Source organism: Perca fluviatilis, chromosome 22 (assembly GCF_010015445.1).
Source record: "Perca fluviatilis chromosome 22, GENO_Pfluv_1.0, whole genome shotgun sequence".
NCBI lineage: Eukaryota > Metazoa > Chordata > Actinopteri > Perciformes > Percidae > Perca > Perca fluviatilis.
Window position 1 is genome coordinate 27,529,990 of NC_053133.1, and position 12,239 is coordinate 27,542,228.

General features: G+C 46.0%; 3 protein-coding genes across 3 annotated transcripts in view; 1 reads left to right on the plus strand and 2 right to left on the minus strand.

The window, feature by feature from the left end:
• The window catches only part of LOC120552569 (NLR family CARD domain-containing protein 3-like), a 1,238,648-nt gene that overhangs the window by 271,617 nt on the left and 954,792 nt on the right, over positions 1-12,239 (minus strand). The gene's annotated exons all lie outside the window — the stretch shown is intronic.
• The window catches only part of LOC120552568 (NACHT, LRR and PYD domains-containing protein 12-like), a gene marked incomplete in the record, with an annotated part of 803,490 nt that overhangs the window by 167,439 nt on the left and 623,812 nt on the right, over positions 1-12,239 (plus strand).
• rreb1a (ras responsive element binding protein 1a) overlaps positions 1-12,239 on the minus strand; it is a 109,604-nt gene that overhangs the window by 14,024 nt on the left and 83,341 nt on the right. Inside the window, 6 exon segments of the mRNA XM_039790786.1 lie at positions 2,848-3,038; positions 5,292-6,901; positions 6,903-7,075; positions 7,925-8,399; positions 9,375-9,656; positions 11,249-11,438. Of these exon segments, the coding sequence (XP_039646720.1) occupies positions 2,848-3,038; positions 5,292-6,901; positions 6,903-7,075; positions 7,925-8,399; positions 9,375-9,656; positions 11,249-11,438 (2,921 nt within the window).

Consider the following 12,239-nt stretch of genomic DNA (forward strand, 5'->3'; position numbering starts at 1 on the left):
CAGGTTCATAATTGTATTTTGAGGTTGTACCAGAATAGGTTTATGTGGTTTAATTTTCAAAAATCACCATATTTTTGTTGTACTGCACATTGCTGCAGCTCCTCTTTTCACCCTGTGTTCAGGTCTCTGTTTTAGCTACAGAGTTAGACCTCTCAACTTCTGTAACATCTTTGTTCTCAGTCGCACATGCTCAGTAGCTAGGTAAGGACTACATGCTCAGTAGCTAGGTAAGGACTACATGCTCAGTAGCTAGGTAAGGACTACATGCTCAGTAGCTAGGTAAGACTACATGCTCAGTAGCTAGATAAGACTACAGTAGGTGACTACATGCTCAGTAGCTAGGTAAGGACTACATGCTCAGTAGCTAGGTAAGGACTACATGCTCAGTAGCTAGATAAGGACTACATGCTCAGTAGCTAGATAAGGACTACATGCTCAGTAGCTAGGTAAGGACTACATGCTCAGTAGCTAGGTAAGGACTACATGCTCAGTAGCTAGGTAAGGACTACATGCTCAGTAGCTAGGTAAGGACTACATGCTCAGTAGCTAGATAAGGACTACATGCTCAGTAGCTAGGTAAGGACTACATGCTCAGTAGCTAGGTAAGGACTACATGCTCAGTAGCTAGATAAGACTACATGCTCAGTAGCTAGGTAAGGACTACATGCTCAGTAGCTAGGTAAGGACTACATGCTCAGTAGCTAGGTAAGGACTACATGAGCTAGCTAGGTAAGGACTACATGCTCAGTAGCTAGGTAAGGACTACATGCTCAGTAGCTAGATAAGACTACATGCTCAGTAGCTAGGTAAGGACTACATGCTCAGTAGCTAGGTAAGGACTACATGCTCAGTAGCTAGGTAAGGACTACATGAGCTAGCTAGGTAAGGACTACATGCTCAGTAGCTAGGTAAGGACTACATGAGCTAGCTAGGTAAGGACTACATGCTCAGTAGCTAGGTAAGGACTACATGAGCTAGCTAGGTAAGGACTACATGAGCTAGCTAGGTAAGGACTACATGCTCAGTAGCTAGGTAAGGACTACATGAGCTAGCTAGGTAAGGACTACATGAGCTAGCTAGGTAAGGACTACATGCTCAGTAGCTAGGTAAGGACTACATGCTCAGTAGCTAGGTAAGGACTACATGAGCTAGCTAGGTAAGGACTACATGCTCAGTAGCTAGGTAAGGACTACATGCTCAGTAGCTAGGTAAGGACTACATGAGCTAGCTAGCGGTTTCTACAACTTCAGTCAGTACAATTCAGAATTAGCCGGGAGACTTCTTCTAAACGAGGGAGCACTTCACACTTTGCGTGGAATACCTGCAGAACAGGGACATGGAAGTAGTTCTTTTGGAGATTAGGGTGAACTAGTGTGTGTTGTAGCAGCGTTTTGCCATTCAGAACGAGCTAGCATGCTACGATTAGCCACCTCGTCTCGGCTAGTGACGTAGAAAGCCGTGCAGGTTTGGACCAGCTCACTCTGAGACTGAAGCCAGGACACATTCAGAAACCAGATCTCACTCACAACACCATGGATGGTTCTTTTTCAAAGTGTGTATGTGTGTGGAAGCACCAGAGACACAAAATAACACCCAGAAAAAGTGTTTTTTTTTCATAATATGGGCACTTTAAGCTACGGCGGGGGGCTCAGAGGGGGGTTGGTGGCGATGCAGAGGGGTCTGCAGGGGGTACGCTGTCGATTCGATGCAGAAGCATAGAGCCTTTACTGACACCAAACTTTCCACTTTCATTCCTATCTACATTCTGGAGCTTTCTACACAGGCCTTTGTTTGGATATCCTTCACAGCTGTTTGTGGATTTATGGAGCGATGAAAAGAGATTTCCAAATATAAAGAAATATGTCAACAAAATGAACGTGGCACATTTCCCATTTTCTTTTCTTTTTCTAAGATTGTTTTTTGGGTGCTTTTGTCCTTTTATTTCAGAGTGACATGTGCATAGACCGGAAAGGTGAGAGAGAGAGATGAGACGCAGCAGAGGGCCGCAGGTCGGATTCTAACCCGCGCCGCTGCTAAGGACTCACCCTACATGAGGCGCACGCTCTTACTGGGTGAGCTAGAGGCCGCTCCACATTTCACATTTCATGTTCAGTCCTTCCAGAAAAACGGAGTATTTTTGTGATTGTTGCGGACAAAAATCCTTGATTATGCGGCATGTTTTCTTAAAAAATGCTGATGGAATATGCTATATATGATATTTATGCAATTTTATGCGATGAAATTGCGGGAACTTGCAAAAACTGTGGTTTGATGATAAAGAGAAAAAAAAAGTGATTAGCATATTTTGCTCGGAAATTGGCAATTTATGCGGCAAAAGTCAAAAATCACGTTTTTCTGGAGGGACTGTCTGTTGTGGACATTTATGCAATTCATTTGCATATTTAAAACATACAATTTCAGTATCTTCCTTTGAGCCTCCACTCAACCTTGTGTGTGTGCGTGCGTGTGTGTGTGTGCGTGTGTGTGTGTGTACCTGTTTTACTATATTCGTGGGGTCCAAAAACCGGGGACTACAGTATACTTGTGGGGTCTGCACAGCCTTGTGGGGACCAAAATGCTGGACCCCACGAGTTTAAAGGGCTGTTTGAGGGTTAAGACTTGGTTTTAGGATTAGGGTTAGAATAAGGTTATGGTTAGGGTTAAGATTAGGCATTTAGTTGTGATGGTTAAGGTTAGGGTAAGGGGCTAGGGAATGCATTATGTCAATGATATGTCCCCACGAAGATAGTTGTGTGTGTGTGTGTGTGTGTGTGTGTGTGTGTGTGTGTGTGTGTGTGTGTGTGTGTGTGTGTGTGTGTGTGTGTGTGTCTGTCCTCTCCCTCGTACCTTTCTTTCCTCCCAGGTCCGCAGCTCCGGTCTGCAGGTAGGGGCTGAACTTGTTGGCGTCCGTGGTGGCGAGCATCTTCTCCACGCTGGCAAACTCCCCGCTGGACTCCAGGTCGATGCCGGAGCCGTCGGCCCTCACCGCGGCTTTCTCCTTCGCCGCCAGGGCGGCAGGCTTCTTCCTGGACCGCTTCCTGATGGGACACCATAGAACAAAAACACCCATTTTTATTTCCTTTACTTTGGTGCCATCTGGTGGTGTGGTCAGAAATGGCATGCTGCGAGTTTACAGACCAAAGCAGGAACCAAAATAGGGAGTCAGAAGACTTTTCAACAACTCCAACAACTGTATAAGTAGGGCTGGGCAATATGTCGATATATCGATATCGTGATATGAGACTAGATTTTGGATATTGTAATATGACATAAGTGTCTTTTCCTGGTTTTAAAGGCTGCATTACAGTGAAGTGATGTGACTTTCTGAACCAGACTGTTGTAGCTGTTCTATTATTTGCCTTTACCCACTTAGACATTATATCATTTCTGGTGGTTATTTATCAAAAATCTCATTAGTGTAAATAACATTTAGTGAAAGCACCAATAGTCATAACCCTAGAATATCGTCGCAATATCGACATCGAGGTATTTGGTCAAGAATATCGTGATATCTGATTTTCTCCATATCACCCAGCCTTATGTAGAAGTGTTACTTTGTTCCGTTTTTGACTCCTGATGTACAGTTTTATCCGTAAATATGCAATTTAAGACTTGTTTTGTAGTGTAATATATTGAATATGTAAATATCTTTCACTGGGTGTTTTGATGACTGAAGCTCAGGTTAATTTAGTTATTACTAGAGCCCGACCGATCGATCGGCTGGCCGATATTACTGGCCGATATATTAGGCATTTTCCAAACTGTCGGTATCGGCATTTATAAACGGCCGATAAATGAATATTTTAAAAAAATTAAATAAAAACGGACAAATCCCCCTTCAAACATGCTATGAGCGTTGGCGTTGCATCGTTTGTCCACCAGAGGGCTACATTTTATTTATCAGAACTTGGATATATTTTGATGTTTCTCTGTTCTGTTGTGACAATAAAACACACACACACACACACACACACACACACGTTTATTTTCAAACTGCATTATCATATTATGTTAGTGGGGACGCATAAATAACGTTAACTAATGTTAAGGAAATCGGTTTGTTTTGTTTCTGGATTTTTTTTCTTCTTTTTTAAATATATAAATCGGCCGATATATTGGAATATCGGATTTTTAAATCACCAAATTAAGGCTGGGCGATATGGAGAAAATTAAATATCACGATATTTTTGACCAAATACCTCAATATCGGCACCGCAACGATACTGTAGTGTTGACTATCGGTGCTTTCACAAAATATTTACAAAATGAGATTTGAGGACAGTCTGGTAAGTTCAGAAAAGGACATCACTTTAGTGTAATGCAGCCTTTAAAACCAGGAAAAGATACTTATGTCATATCACGATATCCAAAATCTAAGACGATTTTTGATAACTCTGCAAACCCTTGGTGTTCTCTCAATGAGCTTCATGAGGTAGTCACCTGAAATGGTTTTACCTTCACAGGTGTGCTTTGTCAGGGTTCATTAGTGGAAGTTTTTCCCTTATTAATAAAAAAGCAAAGGGTGGCTACTTTGAAGAATCTAAAATATAAGACATGTTTTCAGTTATTTCACACTTTTTTGTTAAGTACATAATTTCATATGTGTTCATTCATAGTTTTGATGCCTTCAGTGAGAATCTACAATGTAAATAGTCATGAAAATAAAAAGGAAACGCATTGAATAAGAAGGTGTGTCCAAACTTTAGGCCTGTACTGTGCTATGTATTGTAGAAATGTTTATCATGTGAAGCACTTTGTGACTTTGTCTGTGAAAAGGTGCTATATCAAATAAAATATTATTATTATTATTATTATTATTAATTATTACTACTACTACTACTACTACTACTACTACTTGTCATATCCACTGCCAGGGTTCATACGCATTTTAACCAATACTTTTTCATGACTTTTTGGCAAATTTCCATGACTATGTGTTCCCGAAAATGTCAGTCGACATTCTCCAATAAGAATACTAATGTGTGTTAAAGTTTCCCCTCAGAGGTTTAACTATAACATGAATGATAATGTCTGTGGTTCATAGTGCGAGTCGTAATATCGCTCCCAGAATACAACGCTGAGGTTAAGACGACCTGAAAATACATTTATTATTAATCACATATTATTATTATGCTGTGTTAAAAAATATTCCATGACTTTTCCAAAACCTTCTGGGTCTTTTTAGGTTTCCAAAACCTTTTCCAGGGCTGGGAATTTGCATTTTTTAATTACTTTTCCAGGTTTTTTCAAAACGTATATGAACTCTGCACGATGCTCTGAAGCTCACGTACCTGGAGGATACCTCCGACGTCTCGTCGCTTGGCGTCTCCAGGACCGCCGGGGGTCCCGGGGCGTCCACGGTGGCGGTGGCGGCCTCGGCCAGAGAGGGAGCGCCAACGACGACGGCGGCGGCGTGGGGTTTGGCGTCCAGCGCGGCGGCCGTGGACGCGGCCTCTCTCTTCAGCAGGTCCGGTGCGCCGGAGACGGAGTGGATGATCTGAGCGATGGACGCCAGAGGCGGGAGCTCCTTGATGGCCGCGGAGGAAGGGGAAGAGGAGGACGTCGCCGGTTTGGGGAGCAGGGGTTTGAGGCGCTGCGCTCGCGTGGCGTTGGCGAGCGAGGCCGGGGGAGGCGTGGACCCGGGGGGGAGCTGGTAGCAGCCGAGCTGCGGGTGAGGGTGGAGAGGGGGCAGCGCGCTCGCAGCCTTCTCGTCCCTGGCCAGAGCCAGAGCCGCCTGCTGGTCCACGATGCTGCTGGCGCTCAGCTCCGTCTTGACCTCCCTCGCCTCCTCTCGCCGCTGCCTCTTGCTCGGGACGGACAGGTCGATGGGCTGGTCCAGGACGGAGCAGTCGAAGCTCGGCGAGACGCTCTCCAGTTTGATGCCGGGAGACCCCGCCGCCGCCACCACCGCCACCTGGCTGCCGGCGCCGAGACTTTTGGCGGAGAAGTCCAGAGGCTGGTCCAGCTCTGCTGGGTAAGCCACGACGTTCGCCTCCACCTTGACCGCTCGGAGCGCCTGAATCGGAGCCGGATTGATCCCGTTCAGCGTTACCGGGTTCACCGGAGCGGCGCGAGCGGAGGCCGCGGCGGTGGCCGCGGTAGCCGCGGGAAGCAGCGTGGCGATGTGCTCTTCGATCTCCCTCTCCTGCACCTCGGGGTGCTGCTTCAGCAGGTGGTGGATGCAGTTGCGTTTGGCCAGGAAGGCCGCGCCGCAGCGCCGGCACTCGAACGGCTTCCGCTGGCAGCCGTTGTGCGTGCGCAGGTGGATCTGCAGCGCCCGGTACGTCTTCAGGTCCTCGCCGCAGAAGCGGCAGGTGGTCTCGGCTCCTCCGGCGCAGCCCGTCTCCGTGTCCTGGGTGGTCGTCGTGGTCGTGGCGGTGATCGCCGAGGCGAGGTTCGCCGTGGCGGTGGAGGTGACGTACTTGATGTTTTTCTCGATGTCCTTCCGCGACGTCTTGGCGTGCTTCTTCCTGAGGTGGCGCTCGCAGTTGGCCTTGACGGTGAACGGGTAGTGGCAGACGCGGCACACGTAGGGCCGCTCGCCGCTGTGCGTGCGCAGGTGCCGGATCAGCGTGGCTTTGTCCGGCGCCACGTAGTCGCAGATGTTGCACTGGTGGGGGAGGATGCCGAGGTGGAAGCGCATGTGAGCCTGCAGGACGCCGGAGAAGGCGAACACCTGGTCGCAGAACCGGCACGGGAACGAGCCTTTGGCCGAGCCGGCGTTGTTCCCCCCCGCTTTGGTTCCCGGCTTTCTCCCGCTCAGCCCCGCCTCCTCGTGCACCGCCGTGGTGGCGGCCGGCGGCGAATCCGACAGCAGCGAGTGAGCGTCTCCCATGCACTCGGCGTCCAGCTGCCCTCCGTTCCCGGCCGACGAGGAGGAGGAGGAGGACGAGGAGGAGGAGAGAGGAGGGTGTTTTGAAGAGAGTCGGGGTGGGAGGAGGCAGGCTGGGGCTGATGCAGCCCAGCGAGGCCTGCTGGGAGCTCTGCAGCGGGGGAGGGGTGGTCGCGGTGAGGCTGGAGCGAGGCGTGATGGGAGGTTTGGGCTTCAGCGGAGGCATCGCCTTCTGGCCTTGACCTGGGGGAGGAAGAAACAAGAGTTCCTTTTTTGGATTCTACGACTAGGAGTCTTTCAGAAACTACCTGACCGACGGACTGATTGATTTCTTGATTGACTGATTGAGTGACTGACTAATTGACTAATTGACTAATTGACTAATTGACTAATTGATTGATTGATTGATTTCTTGATTGACTGACTGACTGACTGATTGACTGATTGATTGACTGATTTCTTGATTGATTGACTGATTTCTTGATTGACTGATTTCTTGATTGACTGATTTCTTGATTGACTGATTGATTGACTGATTGATTGACTGATTGATTGACTGATTGATTGACTGATTGATTGACTGATTGATTGACTGATTGATTGACTGATTAATTGACTGATTTCTTGATTGACTGATTTCTTGATTGACTGACTGATTGATTGATTTCTTGATTGACTGACTGATTGATTGATTTCTTGATTGACTGACTGATTGATTGATTTCTTGATTGACTGATTGACTGACTGATTGATTGATTTCTTGATTGACTGATTGATTGATTGATTTCTTGATTGACTGACTGATTGATTGACTGATTGATTTCTTGATTGATTGACTGATTGACTGACTGATTGATTTCTTGATTGATTGACTGATTGACTGACTGATTGATTGATTTCTTGATTGACTGATTGACTGACTGATTGATTGACTGATTGATTTCTTGATTGATTGACTGATTGACTGACTGATTGATTGACTGATTGATTTCTTGATTGACTGACTGATTGACTGACTGATTGATTGATTTCTTGATTGACTGATTGATTGATTGACAAACACAAGAACATCCAGCTCCAGCCGACACCCACCTTGACCTCCCGCGAATCCCGGCGCTTTAGCCAAAGGTGGGAGGGACAGCCCCATCTGATTGGGCGCCGAACTCGCCACTTTGAGTATCTGCTGAATGTCGGCCAGCTCCATGATCCCGGCGCCGCCGGCCTCGCCGGGCTTGACCCCCGACGAGCCGGCGCTGGCCGTGGCGGCGCCGCCGCCGTCCGGCTGCAGCAGGAAGCCGCTCTGGAAGGGCTGCAGGGAGAGCAGGCTCAGGGCGTCTTTCTGCGAGAGGCCCTGCAGGGCGGAGGCCGAGCCCGAGGCCTCCAGCAGCGGGATGCTGAGGGCCGCCAGGCCGCCCACGCCGAGCCCCAGCGTCAGCCCCAGGCCGCCGGACAGGTAGGCCGAGGCCGGCTCCTGGGGGAGGCTGGAGGACGGCGGCTCCACGTGGATCACCTTGATGCTGTCCAGGTGCGCCTGATGGATCTCGTCGTCTGTGGGACCGGACTTCACCTGGGGGGGGGAAAACACACAGCAGCCATTAGACAGTCCCTCCAGAAAAACCTGATTATGCGATCGCATAATTAGCCAAAGTCACATATTTGTGCAGGGGGGGCACATTTTCTCCAATATGGCGCACTTTCGGCGCATAAATTGTAGGGCTGGGGGAAAAAAATCGATACAGCATAGTATCGCGATATTTTTCTGTATATACTGTATCGATACACAGACGCCAAGTATGGATCTTTTATGATATATGTGTTGGTCAGTTTGTCTGCTTGAAAATCCCCATTTTGCAGCAATAAAATTGAAGTGAGATGACCAAATATTGAAATGTATCTTTTTAGATAAAACAGATGTTGACAAAATTGTCCTTTTCGGGACATCATTTGAAATTGGGGGAAATCTGAAGTTTGAAAAAAGGTAATACATTGCAATATATCGCAAAATATGTTTAAAATCGCAATAATATCGTATCGTGGCATAAGTATCGGGATGATATCGTATCGTGAGGCCTCTGGTGATTCCCACCCCTAATAAATTGCTGATTTTCGTGCAAAATATGCGGTGCTTTGCATGATTTCATAATCCCTGCATTTTCGTTGCAAAAAAGTCCCGTAATATATCTCAGCAGAAAGTTGAAAAATGTTGCGTTTACTTCACACAAGAGCAGACATTTCCCTCTGTTGCCATGGGAACGTTATGAAGTGATGTAATGATGTGAACATCATCTAAAAGCAGGGTGTTAGTTCCCGCAATTTCATCGCATAAATTGCATATAGCATATTCCATCGCATTTTTTAAGAAAACTTGGCGCATAATCAAGGATTTTTGCCGCGCAACAATCACAGAAAAAGCTCACACAGATCGGTCTTTATTAGCCTCTTTCTGACCAAGTAGTTACAGGAACGTAGTTCTAGGAAAAGTCCACTTCTAAACAGCTCTACTAACTACTGTTAGTAGAGAAGTTGTGTTTCCAGAGCTTACCTGAGAAACGTGCTGAAGACCCAGCGCTTCCAAGAAGCCGGCCTGCTCCGAGGGAGGGACTTCTTTCTCAACGTCCGGACTGTCGTCGTCGCCGTTTTCAGCGGCTCCGTCCTCCGCCTCCTCTTCCATTTCCTGCGTGCCGTTGGCGGCCGGTTTGTCGGCGTGGGAGATGGTTTTATGGAGGTCCAGGGCCGAGCGCAGGGGGAACGCCTTGTCGCAGCTGTCGCAGACGAACCGGTGGAACTTGCTGATACAGCGACGAAGGTTTGTCTCGCACCAGACCTGGAGGGAAAGAAGGAGGATTTTAAAAGGGTTACTTCTCAACCGGGGCCCTATTTTACCATGTTCCTGTGTTTAAGTGACTGATGGGAACAACAGTCCTTGACATTGGTCCAGTATTAAGCGAGAAACAAGCTGTAATGTAATGTAAAGTTAACGGGCAAATGTTCAGCGTCAGTTTACATCCCAAAAAAATTCTGTTTTTGCCGCTGACAGACTCCGCTGAGATTACTCTAAGTGTCTGACTAACATTATGGGATGGATCCCTACAGAGATAGACCTTTCAGTTAAAGAGTAAGATCCTTTTAGTTTAACATGAAACAGCCCCGAAATCACCATCACCAAACTCCACCAGACTCCATGTAAATAATCAGGACTTTTAGCGTGTAGAGCCAGCATATCTCCACCAGACTCCATGTAAATAATCAGGACTTTTGCGGCGTGTATGTAAGAGCCACCCATATCTCCACCAGACTCCATGTAAATAATCAGGACTTTTGCCGTATAATAGAGCCAGCATATCTCCACCAGACTCCATGTAAATAATCAGGACTTTTAGCGTGTATAGAGTCAGCATATCTCCACCAGACTCCATGTAAATAATCAGGACTTTTAGCATGTATAGAGCCAGCATATCTCCACCAGACTCCATGTAAATAATCAGGACTTTTAGTGTGTATAGAGCCAGCATATCTCCACCAGACTCCATGTAAATAATCAGGACTTTTATCATCGTAAAACACACTTCATTCAAAGTGGACAGAAACTAAACAAAACTACCAAAAGCCTTCAAAGTCGTCTTGGTTAATCTTTCCACTGTTCCAACAATCACCACTCTGGTTTGGTTGAAATAAACCCTTAATTCATCCATTTACATGTAGAGATATGCTGGCTCTATACACGCTAAAAGTCCTGATTATTTACATGGAGTCTGATGGAGATATGCTGGCTCTATACACGCTAAAAGTCCTGATTATTTACATGGAGTCTGATGGAGATATGCTGGCTCTATACACGCTAAAAGTCCTGATTATTTACATGGAGTCTGATGGAGATATGCTGGCTCTATACACGCTAAAAGTCCTGATTATTTACATGGAGTCTGGTGGAGATATGCTGGCTCTATACACGCTAAAAGTCCTGATTATTTACATGGAGTCTGGTGGAAATATATGTATAATCTATATATAATATATATAATATAATATGATGTATAATCAGCAGCGTGCGTGGACTGTTGGACAACAAAACATGACGCACATTTTTCACACTGAACTGAAATGCACTCCTGCCCTTTTTCTCTGCTACTAAAATTCAATATATTCTACCTCCACCTCACGGTGAATCTGCTTAGGCCCTGTCTTTAGTTGTCTGTTGTCTGTCCTGTCCCCTGTCTGTCTTAAATGCTCTACTCTAAGTAGTAATTGCACTTTATGTATAATCTATAATGTGCGTGCGCTACATGTAGTCTCTCTCAAATGTGTTTTTTATACATTTTTAAACGTCTAACACCACTTGAACGTTGTTTTCGTCTCACTATATCCAGCGTATACGGTTGAAATGACAATGTAAGCCGTTCGACTTGACTCTGATACCTGTGCGATGTGAGCGAACTTCTTGCAGGAGAAGTCGATGAAGGCCAGGTCGTTGAAGCCGGTGGGGATGGAGGGGTTGTTCTGGATGAAGGGGTGGCCGCTGGGGTCCTGGGGGAGAATCTTATGAACGCCGGCGTTGTGACGCAACAAGCCGCGGTGAGTTCGGAAAGACAGGCAGCAGAAATCACACCTGCGAAACACACAACACAACACGTTACGGTGTTTGCCGGACTGAAAGAGTGGAGCACCGATCACAAACAGAGCAGCAACGGGACCCGAAAAAGATGGAATCGGCAAAGAACGAAAAGAAGTCGGCTAAACTGTCGTTTTGGTCTAAGATTTCTTTAGTCGATTAGTCACTTTTTTCATGTTTTTTCTTTGTGAATGACTTATTTCAAAAAGCACTTAGTTGTGAGCACATTTAGTTCTTAATTTAAGTTGTGTATTGGATTTTTAATTAGGCTTGGGTACCGAAAACCCGGTAGGAATCGGACCGGATTAGAAAGCGAATTTCGGTTCCACTTAATGTGTCGACTGACATATTTTCCCTCTGTCGCTCCGAAAAGGATGTAAAAATATCACACTTTCTCTGTAGTCTACCGTTAGCTAGCTACCGTAAATGTAGGCTACTTATAAAATGCCATATTGTTCCTCTGGGAAAGTACTTTAAAATGCTAATATATTGTTAAATTAAAAATAATTTTCAATTAAAAAAACTAAATATATAAAATATATATAAAAAGAGCCTTTCTTTGATGTAATTTTTCAGTTTTTCAAAAATCGGTTTAGGAATCGGAATCGTTTTAAAATCCAAACGGTACCCAGCCCTATTTTTAATATGTATCATCTTGTATGTTTTATGTAGTGTGTGTGTGTGTGTGTGTGTGTGTGTGTGTGTGTGTGTGTGTTGTGATAACCCCTGGTGGCGGTGCTGGTTCTGCTCTTGTTAATCGCTGAGAGGACAGCTGCTCAGTGTCTGCCACAGTCACAC